This window comes from Macaca thibetana, chromosome 20 (assembly GCF_024542745.1).
Source record: "Macaca thibetana thibetana isolate TM-01 chromosome 20, ASM2454274v1, whole genome shotgun sequence".
NCBI lineage: Eukaryota > Metazoa > Chordata > Mammalia > Primates > Cercopithecidae > Macaca > Macaca thibetana.
This window is the reverse complement of record NC_065597.1, coordinates 55,566,233-55,584,234: the sequence shown is the minus strand read 5'-3', so window position 1 is coordinate 55,584,234 and position 18,002 is coordinate 55,566,233. Positions and strand designations below refer to the sequence as shown.

The window sequence follows — 18,002 nt, the reverse complement described above, 5'->3', positions numbered from 1 at the left end:
ACAGAAATAAACTCATGCATTTACCATCAGTTAATTTTTTACAAAGGTGACAAGAACACACAATGGGGAAAGAACAGTCTCTTCAATACATTGTGTTGGGAAATCTGGATATCCACATGCAAAAGAATCCATTTAGACCCTTATTTCACACCACATACAGATATCAACTTAAAATATAATGAAGACTTAAATGTAAGTCCTGAAGCTATAAAGCTACTAGAAGAAAACATAGGGGAAACATTCTTTTTTATGACCCCAAAAGCACGGGCAATAAAAGCAAAAATAGAAAATTGGGATTACATCAAACTAAAAAGCTTCTGCATAGTAAAGGAAACAATCAGTAGAGTCAAGAGAAAAATCTACAGAATGGGAGGAAATATTTATAAAACATACCTCTTAAAAGGGGTTAATATCCAAAATATATAAGGAACTCTTACAACTCAATAGCAAAAAATAACCTAATTTTAAAATGGGCAAAGGAATTGAATAGATTTTTCTCAGGAGAAGATATAAATGTTCAACAGGTATATGAACATTTGCTCCATTTTCCTAGTCATCAGGGAAATGCAAGTCAAAACCATGAGATAATCACCTCACACCTATTACGATGACTTTTTTAAAAAAAAGATTTTATAAAAAGATAACTAGTATTGGTAAAGTTTGTACAAATTGGAACTCTTGCCAACTGTTGGTGGGAATGCAAAATGGTGCCCCTGCTATGAAAAACAATGTGGTGGTTCCTCAGAATATTAAAAATAGAACTACCATATTATCAGACAATCCTATTTCTGATTATTTATCAAAAAGAGTTCAAATCAGGATCTCAGAGACCTACCATCACTCCTAATTCACTGAACACTATTCATAATAGCCAAAATGTGAAAAAAAAAAAAAAAAAAAAAGCCTAAACATTCATCAGCAGATGAATGGATAAAGAAAATGTGGTATATACATACAATGGAATATTATTCAGACTTTAAAAATAAGATGATTCTGGCTGGGCACAGTGGCTCACGCCTATAATCCCAGCATTTTGGAAGGCCAAGGTGGGTGGATCACCTGAGGTCAGGAGTTTGAGACCAGCCTGGCCAACATCTAGTGAAACCCTGTCTCTACTAAAAAATACAAAAATTAGCTGGGTGTGGTGGCACATGCCTGTAGTTCCAACTACTTGGGAAACTGAGGCAGGAGAAGCGCTTGAACCCAGGAGGTGGAAGTTGCAGTGAGCCGAGATCGCGCCCTTGCACTCCAACATGGGTGACAGAATGAGACTCCATCTCAAAAAAAAGAACAAAAAAAAAAAAAATAAGATGACTCTGACATTTGCTACAATATGGATGAATCTTGAGGACATTATGCTAAGTAAAATAAAGCAATCACAGAAAGTCAAATATTTCATGATTCCACTTACATGATATATCTAAAATAGTCAAATGTATAAAATCTAATAGTTGAATGGTGGCTGCTAGGGGCTTGGAGAATAGGATAATGGAAAGTCACTAATCGGTGAGCATAAAGTTTCACTCAAACAAGATAAATAAGCCTTAGAGATTTGTAGTAAAAGATTGTACTTACAGTTAACAATCATATATTTTACACTTAAAAATGTATTAAGAATGTAAATCTTATGTTTAATGTTCTTTTTACATTAAAAGAAAATAAGGAGTAATTATACATTTCCAAATTAAAAAAAAAAAAACTAATAGACTGTTGCTAGCAGTCATGCCCTACAAGAAATTCTGAAGAGAATTCTTCAGTCTGAAATGAAAGGACACTTGACAGTAACTCAAATCCAAATGAAGAAATAAAGGATACCAGACAAGTAAAAACATAGATAAATGTAAAATGCAGTATTAATATATTTTTGTTTATAGCTCTTATATTTTTTCATTTAAAAGGCATCTGTGTAAAGCAATAGTTATAAATCTATCATGATGGACACACAATGTATAAAGATGTAATTTGTGATAATAATAGCATAAAAGGCAGAGAGGTTAGCTATATAGGTACAAAATATTTGTATTATATTGAAATTAAGTTGGTATTAATCTAAATTGTATTGTTATGAATTGGATGTTTATTGTAATTTCCAACCACTAATATAACAACCCAACTACATGGAGTCTTAAAAGACAATAGAATTAAATGGCACACTCAAAAATATCTATTCAACACAAATGGCAGAATAAATGAATGGAAAAATATAATGATGTAATTCATAACCAAATGACAGAAAAACTTACAGGTAATTACATTAAATATAAATGGATTAAACTCGAATTAAAAGTAGGCATTAGTAGAATGATTCCAAAAACATAATCTAACTGTCTGATACCTACAAGAGACTCACTTTAGGTTCATTGACACAAATAATTTGAAAATAAAATGATGAAAGAGCTTCTTTAAAAGATAACTAGTATAGCTTTAATAATATTCAAAGCAGACTTTACAACAAAAATCATTAGGATAACAAAAGAAGAAATGTAAAATGTTTCAACTGTCATGTAAAACAGTTTTGTGGTTCTTCAAAAATTAAACATACAATTACCATATGATTCAGCAATTACATTCCTAGATTTATACCCAAGAGAACTGCAAACATCAATTTTTTTAATACTTGAAAATGAAAGTCCCAAATATCATAAATGGAATTAAACATACAATTACCATATGATTCAGCAATTACACTCCTAGATTTATACCCAAGAGAACTGCAAACATCAATTTTTTAAATACTTGAAAATGAAAGTCCCAAATATCATAAATGGATAAATAAAATATGGTATATCAATACAATACAATGGAACATTACTTAACCATAATCAAGAATGAAATGCTGATACCTGCTACAGCTTGCATGAACCTTAAAAAATTATGCTAACTGAAATAAGCTAGGGACAAAAGGCCATATATTGCATGATTCCATTTACTTAAAATGTCCAAAATAGGTAAATTCATAGACACAGAAAGCAGATTAATAGTGCCAGGAATAGTGGTTACTTTTACAGGGATTGGAGGAGTTTCTGATAGGCTTCTGTGGGTATTGGCATTGTAGTAGTTTCCCAGGGAATTGCTTTGTGATAATTCATTATGATAATTCATTTACGTTATATATACTTTTCTGAATATGTGGTATATTTCATAATAAAGAAGCTAAAATATTTACTTGAAAATTTTGTTTGCATTTTCACTTGTAGATTAAGTTGAGTAGAATCTAAATATTCACAATGCATGAGTCTCTTGTCCACGAACAACTATATTACTTACTTATCCAACAAGGAATTCAGCGTTTTTTTTGTTTTTGTTTTTGTTTTTGTTTTTGTTTTTGTTTGAGACAGAGTCTTGCTCTGTCACCCAGGCTGGTGTGCAGTGGTGCAATCTCGGCTCACTGCAAGCTCCGCCTCCTGGGTTCCCGCCATTCTCCTGCCTCAGCCTCCCGAGTAGCTGGGACTACAGTCGCCTGCCACCACGCCTAGCTAATTTTTTATTTTATTATTATTATTATTATTATTTTTTTTTTTTGTATTTTTAGTAGAGACAGGGTTTCACTGTGTTAGCCACAATGGTCTTGATCTCCTGACCTCATGATCCGCCTGCCTTGGCCTCCCAAAGTGCCAGGATTACAGGCAGGAGTCACTGCACCCAGCCCGGAATTCAGCTTTTCTTTGAAATAGGTTATGATTTGTGACATTGAAAGATCATAAGACTTTGAACACAGAAATTCCTAGGTCACGCTAACTTTTATTTGATTTCTTCATTTTATTTATTCTTTTAGGTTTACATAGCTTCAGGGACTGGATTCATCTATTTCCCGCAAATCTTCTCTTATTTTTGCTACCACCACCAAGAACATCAGTCAATATAATGATTATTCTTAGCTTAATCTTACTATTTACTTCTTGCTTGTCTTGCTACATAATCATGTAATTGCCCAAAGGGACCATCTTGTCATTTGTGGAGAAGTGATATCTATTAACTAATGAGATATAAATTTCCAGAAATTTATTTCTTTTCACAGCTACAGGTTCCTCTCCACCACCACCATCCATTCTAATTTTGTGTTCCACTGTCTGGTTTAGTGGCTTTGGTGAATGTGAGGGAGAAGTGGGGAAGTAGAATAGAACCTGGTGGCCCAGTTTAAAGGTGCATAGCAGTGGGTAGAGTGATAGGTAAGTTATGTAGTCAAAGAAAAAAATCTTTGGAGAAAGGGTGTCTTTGGAGAAATAATCTACTTTCTGGGAAACTTGCCAGTATTATTGCAATAACTGTTCCAAGTAGAAAAGAAAATAATAAAGGAAAGTATAGTGGCTCTGCTCACTGGAATGCCCTCTGATGAAGAGGTAAAAATAACTTGCTTCATCCTCGTGGGATAAGGTTTTGATTTTTTGTTTTGTTTTGTTTTGTTTTTTTGAGACAGGTCTCACTCTGTCACCCAGGCTGGAGTGCACTAGCACAATCACAACACACTGCAGTCCCCACCTCCTGAGCCTTAGCCTCCCAAAATGCTGGGATTACAGGCATGAGCCACAATGCCCATCCCCAGGGCTGAAGTTTTTGTTTTGTTGATTATTCTACTTTAAGTTCTGGGATACATGTGCAGAACATGCAGTTTTGTTACATAGGTATACATGTGCCATGGTGGTTTGCTGCACCTATCAACCTGTCATCCAGGTTTTAAGCCCTGCATGCATTAGGTATTTGTCCTAATACTCTCCCTCCCCTTGCTCCCTATCCTCTGACAGGCCCCAGTGTGTGATGTTCCCCTCCACATGTCCATGCATTCTCATTGTTCAACTCCCACTTATGAGCGAGAGCATGTGGTGTTTAGTTTTCGGTTCCTGTGTTAGTCTGCTGAGAATGATGACTTCCAGCTTCATCCATGTCCTTGCAAAGCTCATCAACTCATTCCTTTTTATGGCTGCATAGTATTCCATGGTGTGTATGTGCCACATTTTCTTTATCCAGTCTGTCATCGATGGGCATTTGGGTTGGTTCCAAGTCTTTGCTATTGTAAATAGTGCTGCAATAAACATATATGTGCATGTGTCTTTATAGCAGAATGATTTATAATCCTTTAAGTATATACCCAGTAATGGGATTGCTGGATCAAATGGTATTTCTGGTTCTAGATCCTTGAGGAATCACCACACTGTCTTCCACAGTGGTTGAACTGGTTTACACTCCCACCAACAGTGTAAAAGCATTCCTATTTCTCCACAGCCTCACCAGCATCTGTTGTTTCCTGACTTTTTAATAATCACCATTCTAACTGGCATAAGATGGTATCTCATTATGGTTTTGATTTGCATTTCTGTAATGACCAGTGATGTTTTAAGAGGCAGATTGACTTAATTAATGACTAGTCCCGTGCTAAATAAAGATAGGACTTGCTATTTCCTTCTCTAAATGTTTTGGCTTAGTTTCTTTTTTCACTTGCCCTTCACTTTGCCTTTATCTCTGTACCCTTTGTGTTTCAGGGAGTGATAAAATACCGCAAATTAGATATTTATGTCACGGATTACCACATTCTGGAAACTATGCTGATCTTCACGCTGTATGGCTGGTCTGCCATTCCCTTTGTGTACCTGATAAGCTTTGTGTTTTCCGGAAGTACTTCTGCCTACATCAAACTTCTCCTACTCAGCTACTTTTCAGGCACTTTTGGTTTCCTCATAGGCGAGATAATAGAAAACAGTAAGTGTGAAGTTTCACAAAATTTCTCCTTCTCCAGAAGGCAGCAGTAAATAAGTAAGGAGTAATGGACCTACAGATACTTAAGAACATTTACAGACAACTAAATTCTAGGTTTTAGAGGAAATTTTGTACTTCATGTACAGCAATAAACTTACTTTGACTGCCTGTGATATTCTAGGCATTGTGCTGCCAGATCTGTATGAGTTAAAAAAAAAGAAGAAAGATCCAGGCATGGTGGCTCACGCCTGTAATCCAAGCCCTTTGGGAAGCTAGGTGGGCGGATCATGAGGTCAAGAGATGGAGACCATCCTGGCCAACATGGTGAAACCCTGTCTCTACTAAAAATACAAAAATTAGCTGGGCGTGGTGGCATGCACCTGTAGTCCCAGCTACTTGGGAGGCTGAGGCAGGAGAATTGCTTGAACTAGGGAGGAAGAGGTTGCAATGAACCAAGATCATGTCACCAAAAAAAAAAAAAAAAAAAGGAAAGAAACATGAAAAGCAGCTCAACAGTCAAAGACAGGTTTATTTTTGGAGCGTAAACCTGAGAGGGGCTTCTGGCCAATTTCGGTCAGGAGCCCTCTCTCTTACAGACAGAGTATATCTTGGTTTTAGGGTGAGAGAGCTTATCACAGGCTTGGAATGTTTCTGTGTGGGTGAGAAGTTTATTGTGGGGTTGGAATATCTCTGTTTGGAGGGGAGGTTATCTTGAGGCTGACATTTCTCTGGCCGGAGGGGAGATTATCTCAGGACTGGCATATCTCTGGCCAGTGTCTCATGTGTCCATGTGAAGAGATCACCAAACAGGCTTTGTGTGAGCAACATGGCTGTTCATTTCACCTGGGTACAGGTGGGCTGAGTCCAAAAAAGAAGTCAGCAAAGGGTAGTGGGATTATCATTTGTTCTTATAGGTTTTGGGATAGGCGATGGAACTAAGAGCAGTGTTTTGGGGGTAGGGGATGGATCTCACAAAGTACATTCTCAAGGGTGTGGAGAATTACAAAGAACCTTCTTAAGGATGGGGGAAGATTATAAAGAACCTTCCTAAGGGTGGGGACTATTACAAAGTACATTCATCAGTTAGGTTGGGGCAGAAATAAATCACAATGGTGGAATGTCATCAGTTAAGGCTATTTTCACTTTTTTTGTGGATCTTCAGTTGCTTCAGGCCATCTGGATGTATACAGGCAGGTCACTGGGGATATGATGTCTTAGCTTGGGCTCAGAGGCCTAACATTCCTGTCTTCTTATATTAATAAGAAAAAACAAAATAGTGGTAAAGTGTTGGGGAGCCGAAAATTTTTGGAAATGGTATGGAGAGATAATGGGCGATGTTTCTCAGGGTTGCTTTGAGCGGGATTAGGGGCGGCACGGGAACCTCCAGTGGGAGAGATTCAACTGAAGAAAGATTTTGGGGTAAGGGATGATATTGTGGGGTTGTTAGAAGGAGCATTTGTCATATAGAATTATTGGTGATGGCCTGGATGCAGTTTTGTATGAATTGAGAAACTAAACAAAAGACACAACATCCAAATAAGAGAAAGACAAAAACAGGTATTAAAGGACTAAGAACTGGGAGTACCCAGGACATTCAACTACAGTGTCCAAGGGGGTTCAGTGTAATTATTTGCTTGGTTGGTGAGTTTTGGAGCTCTATCCTTGAATTTTTTTATGTTGTCATATACCAGGCCAGATTGATTTAGGTAAAAACATTCTTCATTTAAAAATATACAGAGTCCCCCCCCCTTTTTTTTTTTTTTTTTAGCAGTAAGTCAGGGCCTCGTTGAATTTGGAGGAAAGAGAATTGCAAAACCAGCAATTGTTTGTTAAAGAAGGATTAGAAATGGCTAGGAGAGAGTGAGTGAGATTGATAGTGTGGTGGAGATAGCTGGGGAGAGGTAGAGGGTGGCATAAGAACAGGAATGAGAATAAGAGTAAGTATAAAAGTAAAGAACAGGACTTCATCAGGGTGAAAGTATTGGAGTGTACTTTGTCACTGAAGATCTTCTATCCACTTAAAGAGATACTTAAGGGTGGCAGTTTGAGGTAAAACCAGGAGCCACTAAATACCAAGAGCCTGAGAAACTGCTTGGGTGATTTGACTAATAAAGGCTGGTCCATTATCAGACTGTATAGAGGTGGGAAGGCCAAACCGAGGAATTATGTCTGACAGAAGGGAAGAAATGACCATGGTGGCCTTCTCAGACCCTGTGGGAAAGGCCTCTATCCATCCAGTGAAAGTGTCTACCCAGACCAAGAGGTATTTTAGTTTCCTGACTTGAGGCATGTGAGTAAAGTCAATTTGCCAGTCCTGGGTGGGGGCAGATCCCCGAGCTTGATATGTAGGGAAGGGAGGGGGCCTGAATAATCCCTGAGGAGTAGTAGAAGAGCAGATGGAACACTGAGAAGTGATTTCCTTGAGGATAGATTTCCACGATGGAAAGGAAATGAGAGGTTCTAAGAGGTAGGCTAGTGGCTTGTAACCTACATGGAAGAGGTTATGAAATGACGACAGAATAGAATGGGCCTGTGAGGCTGGAATGAGATATTTTCCTTGGTCCAAGAACCATTTGCCTTGTGTGAGAAGAGACTGATAGGTGGAAGTTTCAGTGGGGGAGTAGGTGGGAGTGACCAGGTGAGAAGGAGAAAATCTGCCGTGAAGGATAGAAGTTGGAATGCTAGCTGCTTTTTTAGCTACCTTATCAGCATAAGCATTGCCCTGAGTGATGGGATCTGATGCCTTTTGATGGCCCTTGCAGTGTATGACTCCAGCTTCATTTGGAAGTAAAGCGGCCTGGAGAAGAGTTTTTATTAAAGAGGCATTGATGATGGAGGACCCTTGCATAGTGAGAAAACCTTTCAGCACATAAAACAGCATGGTGGTGCAGGATATGGGGTCAGTATAAATATTGACACGTAGTCCATTTGCAAGAGTGAGGGCCCGAGTTAAGGCAATGAGTTTGGCTTGCTGAGAGGTAGTGGAGTGGGGCAGAGCAGTAGCCTCAATGATAGATGTGGAAGATACTATAGCATAGGCTGCCTTTGCTAGTGTGTGGCGATTAGGCCTGGTGGAACTGCCATCAGTAAACCAAGTGTCATCAGGGTGAGGAACACGAAAGAAGGAAATACTGGGAAATGGAGTGAATGTCAGGTGGATCAGGGAGATACAGTCATGGGAGTGGGGGCCAGCCTAAGACAGTAAGGTCAAGTTGTTTGGACAGAAAGGCTACAGGGCACAGTCCCGGCTCTTGTGTAAGAATTTTGACCGCACAGCCCTGTACTTTGCCTGTGTGTAATGAAAAGGGTTGGGATGAGTTAGCGAGAGCCAGCATGGGGGCAGCTTCTAGGGCTGTTTATTTATTTTTTATTTATTTATTTATTTTTTTTTGAGACGGAGTCTGGCTCTGTCGCCCAGGCTGGAGTGCAGTGGCCAGATCTCCTCTCACTGCAAGCTCCGCCTTCCGGGTTCGCGCAATTCTCCTGCCTCAGCCTCCAGAGCAGCTGGGACTACAGGCACCCACCACCTCGCCCGGCTTATTTTTTTTTTGTATTTTTAGTAGAGACGGGGTTTCACTGTGTTAACCAGGATGGTCTCGATCTCCTGACCTCGTGATCCGCCCGTCTCGGCCTCCCAAAGTGCTGGGATTACAGGCTTGAGCCACCGTGCCCTGCCAGGGCTGTTTTTAAGGAATGGAAAGAGGAGTGGCGAAAGGATTTAGGATCTATGGGGTCAGCTAGGTTTGCTTTTGTGAGTTTACATAATGGTTTAGTCAGGATGGTAAAACTAGGTATCCAAAGGCGGAAGTACCTAACCATGCCTAGTACGGAAAGTTGTTGTTTTGTAGAAGGGGTTCGGGTTTGGGAGATTAGCCGGACACAATCAGCAGGGAGAGCACATGTGTTTTCATGAAGAATTATGCCGAGATAGGTAACAGATGAGGAAGAAATTTGGGCTTGACTGAAGTAATGGGGCTGTCCGTGAAGTCTTGTGGCAGTACAGCCCAGGTAATTTGCTGAGCCTGATGGGTGTCAGGGTCAGTCCAAGTGAAAGCGAAAAGAGGCTAGGATGAAGGGTGTAAGGAATAGTAAATAAAGCATGTTTGAGATCCAGAACAGAATAATGGGTTGTGGAGGGAGGTATTAAGGATAGGAGAGTATATGGGTTTGGCACCACGGGGTGGACAGGCAAGACAATTTGGTTGATAAGGTGCAGATCCTGAACTAACATGTAAGATTTGTCTGGTTTTCGGACAGGTAAAATAGGGGAATTGTAAGGAGAGTTTATAGGCTTTAAAAGGCCTTGCTGTAACAGGTGAGTGATAACAGGCTTTAATCCTTTTACAGCGTGCTGCAGGATGGGATATTGGTGTTGACTGGGGTAAGGGTGATTAGGTTTTAATGAGATGGTAAGGGGTGCATGATCGGTCGCCAAGGAGAGAGTAGAGGAGTCCTATACTTGTGGATTAGGGTGGGGGGATACAAGGGGAGGATGTGAAGGAGGCTTTGAACTGGGGAAAAAGGCAGCGACGAGGTGTGGCTGTAGCCCAGGAGTAGTCAGGGAAGCAGATTATTTAGTTAAAATGTCTCAACCTAATAAGGGAGCTGGGCAGTTGGGGATAACTAAGAAGGAGTGCTTAAAAGAATGTTGTCCAAGTTGGCACCAGAGTTGGGGAGTTTTAAGGGGTTTAGAAGCCTGGCCATCAATACCCACAACAGTTATGGAGGCAAAGGAAAAAGGTCTTTGAAAAGAAGGTAATGTGGAGTGGGTAGCCTCCGTATTGATTAAGAAGGAGACGGACTTACCCTTCACTGTAAGAGTTACCCAAAGCATCTTTGATGGTCCAGGAGGCTTCCGAGGCGATGGGACAGCGACAGTCTTCAGCCACTAAGCCGAGAAGATCTGGGAAGGAGTCAGAGCCTTGGGCCAGAGTTCTGGGGGCTCTGGGAGTGACTGCCGGATGAGTTGGACAGTCCGATTTCCAGTGGGGTCCCGCACAGATGGGACACTGTTTAGGAGGAATCCGGGGCTGCGGGCATTCCTTGGCCCAGTGGCCAGATTTCTGGCACTTGTAGCAAACTCCTGGGGAAGGAGGTTCTGGAGGAACCCCTGGCAGCTGCGGTTCAGGCATTTGCAGTTCTTGTGTGCTGGAGATATGGCTGAGGTCTGTCTCACAGTGGAGGCAAGGAATTGCAACTCAGAAATACATTGCTACTTGGTTGCCCCTACTCTATTATTGTACACCTTGAAGGCGAGGTTAATTAAGTCCTGTTGTGGGGTTTGAGGGCTGGAATTTAATTTTTGGAGCTTTATTTGATGTCAGGAGCAGATTGGGTAATAAAATGATGTTGAGAATGAGACAGCCTTCTGACTTTTCAGGGTCTAGGGCTGTAAAGCATCTCAGGGTTGCTGCCAAATAGGCCATGAACTGGGTTGAGTTCTTATATTTGATTAAAAAAAGAGCCTAAATGCTGATTTGGGAGAGGTCAAATAAAGAAAAAGGAGCATTAACCTTGACTATGCCTTCAGCTCCATCCACCTCTCTAAGAGGAAATTGTTGGGCAAGTGGTGGAGGGCTAGTCGCGGAACAAAACTGTAAGCCAGACAGGGTGTGAGGAGGGGAGGTGATAGAAGGATTATAGGGTGGGGGAGCAGAAGCTGAGGAAAAATTGGGACCTAGCTTGGCCTGGCGAGGAGCAGCCTGGGGAGGAGGGGAGAGGTCAGATGGATCTGTAGAAAAGGAAGATTCAAAAGACTCAGAGACGCTTGGGGTTGGGAGTGAAGGGACAGGTGGGAGGGAAAGGACATTTGGGACGAGTCTCGTTGGGAGCAGAGACTAGGGAGGGATCAACGTGTAAAAGAATGCCTGGATGTCAGGCACCTCAGACCATTTGCCCATTTTTTGACAAAAATTATCTCGATCTTGTAGGATAGACACATTGAAAGTGCCATTCTCTGGCCACTTGGAACTACTGTCGAGTTTGTACTGGGGCCAAGTGGTGTTGCAGAAGAAAAGAAGATGCTTAGATTTTAGGTCAGGTGAGAGTTGAAGAGGTTTTAAGTTCTTGAGAACACAGGCTAACGGAGATGAAGGAGGAATGGAGGGTGGAAAGTTGCCCATAGTGAAGGAGGCAAGTTTAAAGAGAAGGGTAGAGACACGGAGAAGGGGGTGGGGAGCAGCCAAAGCAGGCGTCCCTGCAATTGACTTGCCACCAAGGGAATGTGGGTGAATGACCAAGACAGGCATCCCCATGGAGATCAGACACCATTGGAACGTGGGTGAATAAACAGAGAGGCGTCCCCACAATGATTAAACACCAAGGAAAGGCTGCCTTCCCGAGTCCATGACTGGTGCCAGAGTTTTGGGTCCACGGATAATATGTGTCTCCTTTGTCTCTACCAGAAAACGAAAGGAATTGAAATTCAGAGAAGGGAGAGATTGAAGGGTGGCACCAAGATTGAAAGGAGAAAGAGGTTGAGGGATAGTGAGAGAGGTTGGAGAAGAGAGTAAAAAAGAGGCTGCTTACCAGATTTAAAATTGGTGAGATGTTCCTTGTATTAGTTGGTCTGAGGACCCAATGTCATAGGTGGATCTCTTCACGGAGTGAGGATGAGAACAGGGGACTGGTCTCCCGAAGAAATCCCTCTAACCTGGGTCTTTGGCACCAAATGTCTCATGCATCCCTGTGAAGAGATCACCAAACAGGCTTTGTGTGAGCAATGTGGCTGTTTATTTCACCTGGGTGCAGGCGGGCTGTGTACGAAAAAGGAGTCAGCAAAGGGTGGTGGGATTATCATTAGTTCTTACAGGTTTTGGGATAGGCGGTGGAGCTAAGAGCAATGTTTTGGGGGCAGGGGGCGGATCTCACAAAGTACATTCTCAAGGGTGGGGAGGATTACAAAGAACCTTCTTAAGGGTAGGGGGAGATGATAAAGGGTGGGGGAGATTACAAAGTACATTGATCAGTTAGGTTGGGGCAGAAATAAATCACAATGGTGGAATGTCATCAATTAAGGCTATTTTCACTTTTTTTGTGGATCTTCAGTTGCTTCAGGCCATCTGGATGTATACATGCAGGTCACTGGGGATATGATGGCTTAGCTTGGGCTCAGAGGCCTGACGGTCAGGGAGGGATTTATTTTATGGTTGGAATATTTCTGATTGCAGATGTCATTTGTGGTTTATGGGCATGCTGACCTTGGCCACGAGGCTGATGCCCTTTGGATTTAGGCAGTTTTTGATCAAGGTGAACTTTAAAATGGTGGTGCTTGTCCAAGATGGCAATGCTCCTGCTCTGTCAAGATCTAGAATCCTCATATTGAAATGATGAGACCCAATCTGAACTACAGGTCCTCTCTATCCCCACGTCCTGTATCTCCATCACATGAATCAAGGAATCAGTTTTGCAACTGAGTTTTGAAATTTTAGGAATATTTATCACTGAGAATCATTTGTCAAAAGACAGAACAAAGAGAGAGCTTTCTTTTTAGAAAAGAAGGTCTTAGAAAGTTAGAGAAAGTTATATCTCAAATATATTAGTGTTATCCATTTGACTCTTTAAAGTGAAGTGCAGAGAGAGGAAAGAGTGAAGAACCTTGAGCTCTTTGTGAGATAATTAGCTGTTCCATTCACAAGAAGCCTAACCTACTAACAAGATTTTCCAGAAAGAAGAAAAACTCTATTTACCTAACATACAAATAACTGAGCCAGTTTTCCTTGCTTCCAGTGAGTCTGAAATTTGTATCCCCTCATTTTCTTCCTCTCAATATATTTCATTATATATTTACTAAATTGACTATTATTATTGCCAACAAAAAGAGTCAAACTCTGTGAAATATTTGAAGAGATTTATTCTGAGCCAAATATGAGTGACCATGGCCCATGACACAGCCCTTAGGAGGTCTTGAGAACATGTGCCCAAGGTGGTAGGTGTACAGCTTGGTTTTATATATTTTAGGGAGGCGTGAGACATCAGTCAAATACATTTAAGAAATACATCGATTTGGTTCAGAAAGGCAGGACAACTCAAAGCAGGGGCTTCCAGGCTATAGGTATATTTAAACATTTTCTGGTTGACAGTTGGTTGAATTTATCTGAACACCTGGGATCAATGGAAAGGAATGTTCAGGTTAAGATAAAGGATTGTGGAGACCAAGTTTTATTGTGCAGAAGAATCTCTCAGATAGCAGACTTCAGAGAGAGAGCAGGTTGTAAAGTGTTTCTTATTGGACCTAAAAGGGTTCTTGGCTCTTAGTTGATTATCTCCTGGATCTGGAAAGAAAGGAAAGAAAACATTCTAAAGAATGTGGACTTTTCCCACAAGAGACTTTGCAGGGCAATTTCAAGGTATGGCAAGGAAATATATTTTGGGGTTAAATAGTTTTTCCTTGTCTCATAATGTTATGCCAAAGTCAGATTGAAAAGTAAGTCACGATATACAGGCCAAATTAAAACCCATTTGATGAGAATTTATGGTTTGTAATGCATGATTCCCTAGAACCCTTAGGTAGGAATTTGGGCAAGATAAAAAATTAGCTCTTAGTCGTCATTATGAAGAGAGATTTTAAAAGAGATACTATTGTCACTCTTCTGTTGAATCCCTTTGTAAGTGTAAATTTGAACTGTCTCAAGCACTTGATGTCTCCCTGCTGTTGTGTTATTAAGAAATTATTTTAGGCAGATAGAAAGGAAAAGGGGTCCTTGGGAAGTTTTTGTTTCCTTTAAAGCAGTTCCAGAAACGTTTCTTCTCTAGCAGGAAAGCCCTGGTTCTTAGAGCCCGGCTGGGAAGCTTTGATATGCAAATGCTGGCCATTAGAAACTGGGTCTACCCAAACATGGTGATTCCTGCCATCTTCTTGTTGCTCTTGCCCCCACATGTGCCTGGCAACATGGCCACCCCCACATATTCCCCAGTGTGTAGAACATCTTGGGGATCTGCATTTGCATATTAAAAGGCTAGGGTGGGAGGGACAGTTTTTTCTCAGGCTACATGAAAGACATGCCTGGTCAAACTGAGAGGTGACAGCATGCTGGCAGCCCTCGCTCACTCAGCACCTCCTCGGCCTCAGCGCCCACTCTGGCTGCACTTGAGGAGCCCTTCAGCCCACTGCTGCACTGTGGGAGCCCCTCTCTGGGCTGGCCAAGGCTGGAGCCGGCTCCCTATGCTTGTGGGGAGGTATGGAGGGAGATGCCTGGGCGGGAACCGGGGCTGCGCAAGGCGCTAGCAGGCCAGTGTGAGTTCCAGGTGAGTGTGGGCTCAGAGGGCCCCACACTCTGAGCGGTTGGCCAGTGCTGCTGGCTCTAGGCAGTAAGGGGCTTAGCACCTAGGCCAGCATCTGCAGAGGATGGGCTGGGTCCCACAGCAGTGCCTGCCCTCCCCTGCCATGCTGGAATTCTCCCCCGGCCTCAGCCACTTCCCCTTGGGGCAGGGCTCCGGACCTGCAGCCCGCCAAGCCCGAACCACCCCCAGCCTGCCCTGGGCCGCCATGGGCTCCCGCAAGGCCTGAGCCTCCCCGATGGGCAGCACCCCCTGCTCCGTGGTACCCAGTCCCATCTACTGCCCAAGGGCCAAGGAGTACGGGCACGTGAGGTGGGACTGGTGGGCAGCTCCGCCTGCGGCCCCTGTGTGGGATCCACTAGGCAAAGTCAGCTGGGCTCCTGAGTCGGGTGGGAACTTGGAGAACTTTAATGTCTAGCTAAAGGATTGTAAATGCACCAATTAGCACTCTGTGTCTAGCTTAAGGTTTGTAAATGCACCAGTCAGTGCTCTGTGTCTAGCTAATCTAGTAGGGACTTGGAGAACTTTTTTGTCTAGCTAAAGGATTGTAAATGCACCAATCAGCACTCTGTGTCTAGCTCAGGGATTGTAAAAACACCAATTAACACTCTGTCAAAATGGACCAATCAACTCTCTGTAAAATGGACCAATCAGCAGGATGTGGGTGGGGTCAGATAAGGGAATAAAAGCAGGCTGCGGGAGCCAGCAGTGGTAACCTGCTTGGGGCTGGTGTAACACTGTGGAAGCTTTGTTTTTTCGTTCTTTGCAATAAATCTTGCTGCTGCTCACTCTGGGTCTGCACTGCCTTTTTGAGCTGTAACACTCACCGCAAAGGTCTGCAGCCTTCACTCCTGAAGCCAGCAAGACCATGAACCCACCAGAAGGAATAAACTCTGAACATGTCCGAACAGTGTCAGAAGGAACAAACTCCAGACACCACATCTTTAAGAACTGTAACACTCACGGTGAGGGTCCGCAGCTTCATGTTTGAAGTCAGTAAGACCAAGAACCCACCAATTCCGGACACAAAACCAATACCCTGAGCCCTATGCAAATCAGACACCACCTCCTCCAGCCTCCTCATATAAACACCCACTTTTCCACCACACATGGAGTTTTCTCTTTGTTGGAATCCCCCCTCCCTCTGTCTCTGTACAGGAGAGCTGTTTTCTTCTTCTTTCCTTTTTTCTTGCCTATTAAACTTTTCACTCCTTAAAACCACTCCTATTGGCGCAAGACCAAGAACCCTGCTGTTCCTCCAGTCGTCTGAGCCGTATCAGTTGCAGAGCTCCACAAGCACAGGCTTCCTGCCTCATTCCCTTAACCTTTAACTGTCAAAAGGAAATCCCCTGAATTAATTCAAGATTGGCTTATATACTCCTTCAAGGACAAATCTTTCATGTGAGGAAGACTTGAGCCTCTGCATAGAAGACTAAAATACTTGCAGGAGCTATGCCTGGGTGCTCAGTCTCACAAAAGAATCCCCAGATTATGGAAAGCAAATATCTATATATTTTTGCATTCACCTCCAAAGGGAAATACTGCGTGATGTGAGGAAGACTCACCTGAAAACATTGGAGTTTGTGAACCCTGACCTAGAATGAACTTTTGATTAATTAAGAGACTAGAGAGGAGTAGTTGTGGCAGAATAAAAAATAAGATGAGATTACTGTTTTAGAAACTCAAAAAGTCATGTTTTAAGAAGAATATGTTGCGAAGAGTCATCTAGGGTGAGGATAAGAAAAGAAGAAAGTAGATTTGGCAATTAGAAAGCCAAGAGACTTCCCCTTCTCAGCTACATAACAAACACTGTGAATAATACTTTGACAAAAATAATGAACTGAGAAGAAAATATGGAATTGGCATAGACCAGCAATAAAGTGAAAGCCAGTGTCCTTGGAAGTAAGCAAGCATTTGTTTTTTTAAACATGAAACAAAATGAGTTTTCAAAGTTATGCAAAATATTAAGACAGACTACAATTTACCAGAGGGTTTATTTGTTTTTGGCTTTATAAGTACATGGGTATAATTGCAAATTAAGTTTGTATTTATATTTTAGCTTATACATTGAGGATTGTATTTATTTTTTCAAATTTTCTAATTGACAAAGTTGGATGTATTAATAATGTACAAATGTTTTGAAATATTATCTATATATATTGTAGAATAGATAAATCTAGCTAATTAGCATATGCATGACCTCAAATATGTATCATTTTTGTTGTGAGAGCACTTACCCAATTAGCTATAGTCCCCATGCTGTGCAATAGAGTTCTTGAACTCATTGCTATTATTAAACTGAATTTGTGTATCTTTTGCTCAACAACTCCCCCTCTGGTAATCGCCATTCTACTCTCTACTTCTATGAGATCTGCTTCTTTGGGATTCCACATATGAGTGAGATTGTGCAGTATTGTCTTTCTGTGCCTGGCTTATTCACTTAACATAATGTCCTCCCGGTTCACTTATGTTGTCACCACGGAACAGGATTTCCTTCTCATTATGGATGAATGGTGTTCTGTTGTGTATATATACCACATTTTCTTTATGCATTCATCCATTGATGAACACAGGTTGATTCCACTGTGAATAGCACTGCAATAAACATGGGCGTGCAGCTATCACTTTGACATACTGATTTTGTTTCCTTTAGCTGTATATCCATCATGAGATTGCTGGATCGTATGATAGTTCTATTTTTAATTATTTTAGCAACCTCCATACTGTTTTCCCTAATGCCTTTACTAATTTACATTCCCACCAACTGTGCAAGGGTTTTTTTCCCACATCCTGGTCAACACTTACCATTTGATAATAGCCATTCTAAAAAGAGTGAGTTCATATCGCATTGTGGTTTTGATTTGCATTTCCCTGATGATGAGTAATGTTGAGCATTTTTTCATATACCTGTTGGCCATTTCTATGTCTTCTTTTGAGAAATGTCTGTTCAGGATTTTTGCCCATTTGTAATTAAGTTGCTTTTCATGCAACTGAGTTGTTTGACATCCTGGTCTTTTATGGACATTAACCCC

General features: G+C 41.6%; 1 protein-coding gene across 4 annotated transcripts in view; it reads left to right on the top strand.

Moving 5' to 3' along the window:
- The window catches only part of LOC126944488 (phospholipid-transporting ATPase ABCA3-like), a 179,919-nt gene that overhangs the window by 115,323 nt on the left and 46,594 nt on the right, over nucleotides 1-18,002 (top strand). For all 4 annotated transcript variants that reach the window (XM_050774024.1, XM_050774026.1, XM_050774023.1 and 1 more), the window contains one exon: nucleotides 5,478-5,694. In XM_050774024.1, the coding sequence (XP_050629981.1) occupies nucleotides 5,478-5,694 (217 nt within the window). The remainder of the gene's footprint in view (nucleotides 1-5,477; nucleotides 5,695-18,002) is intronic.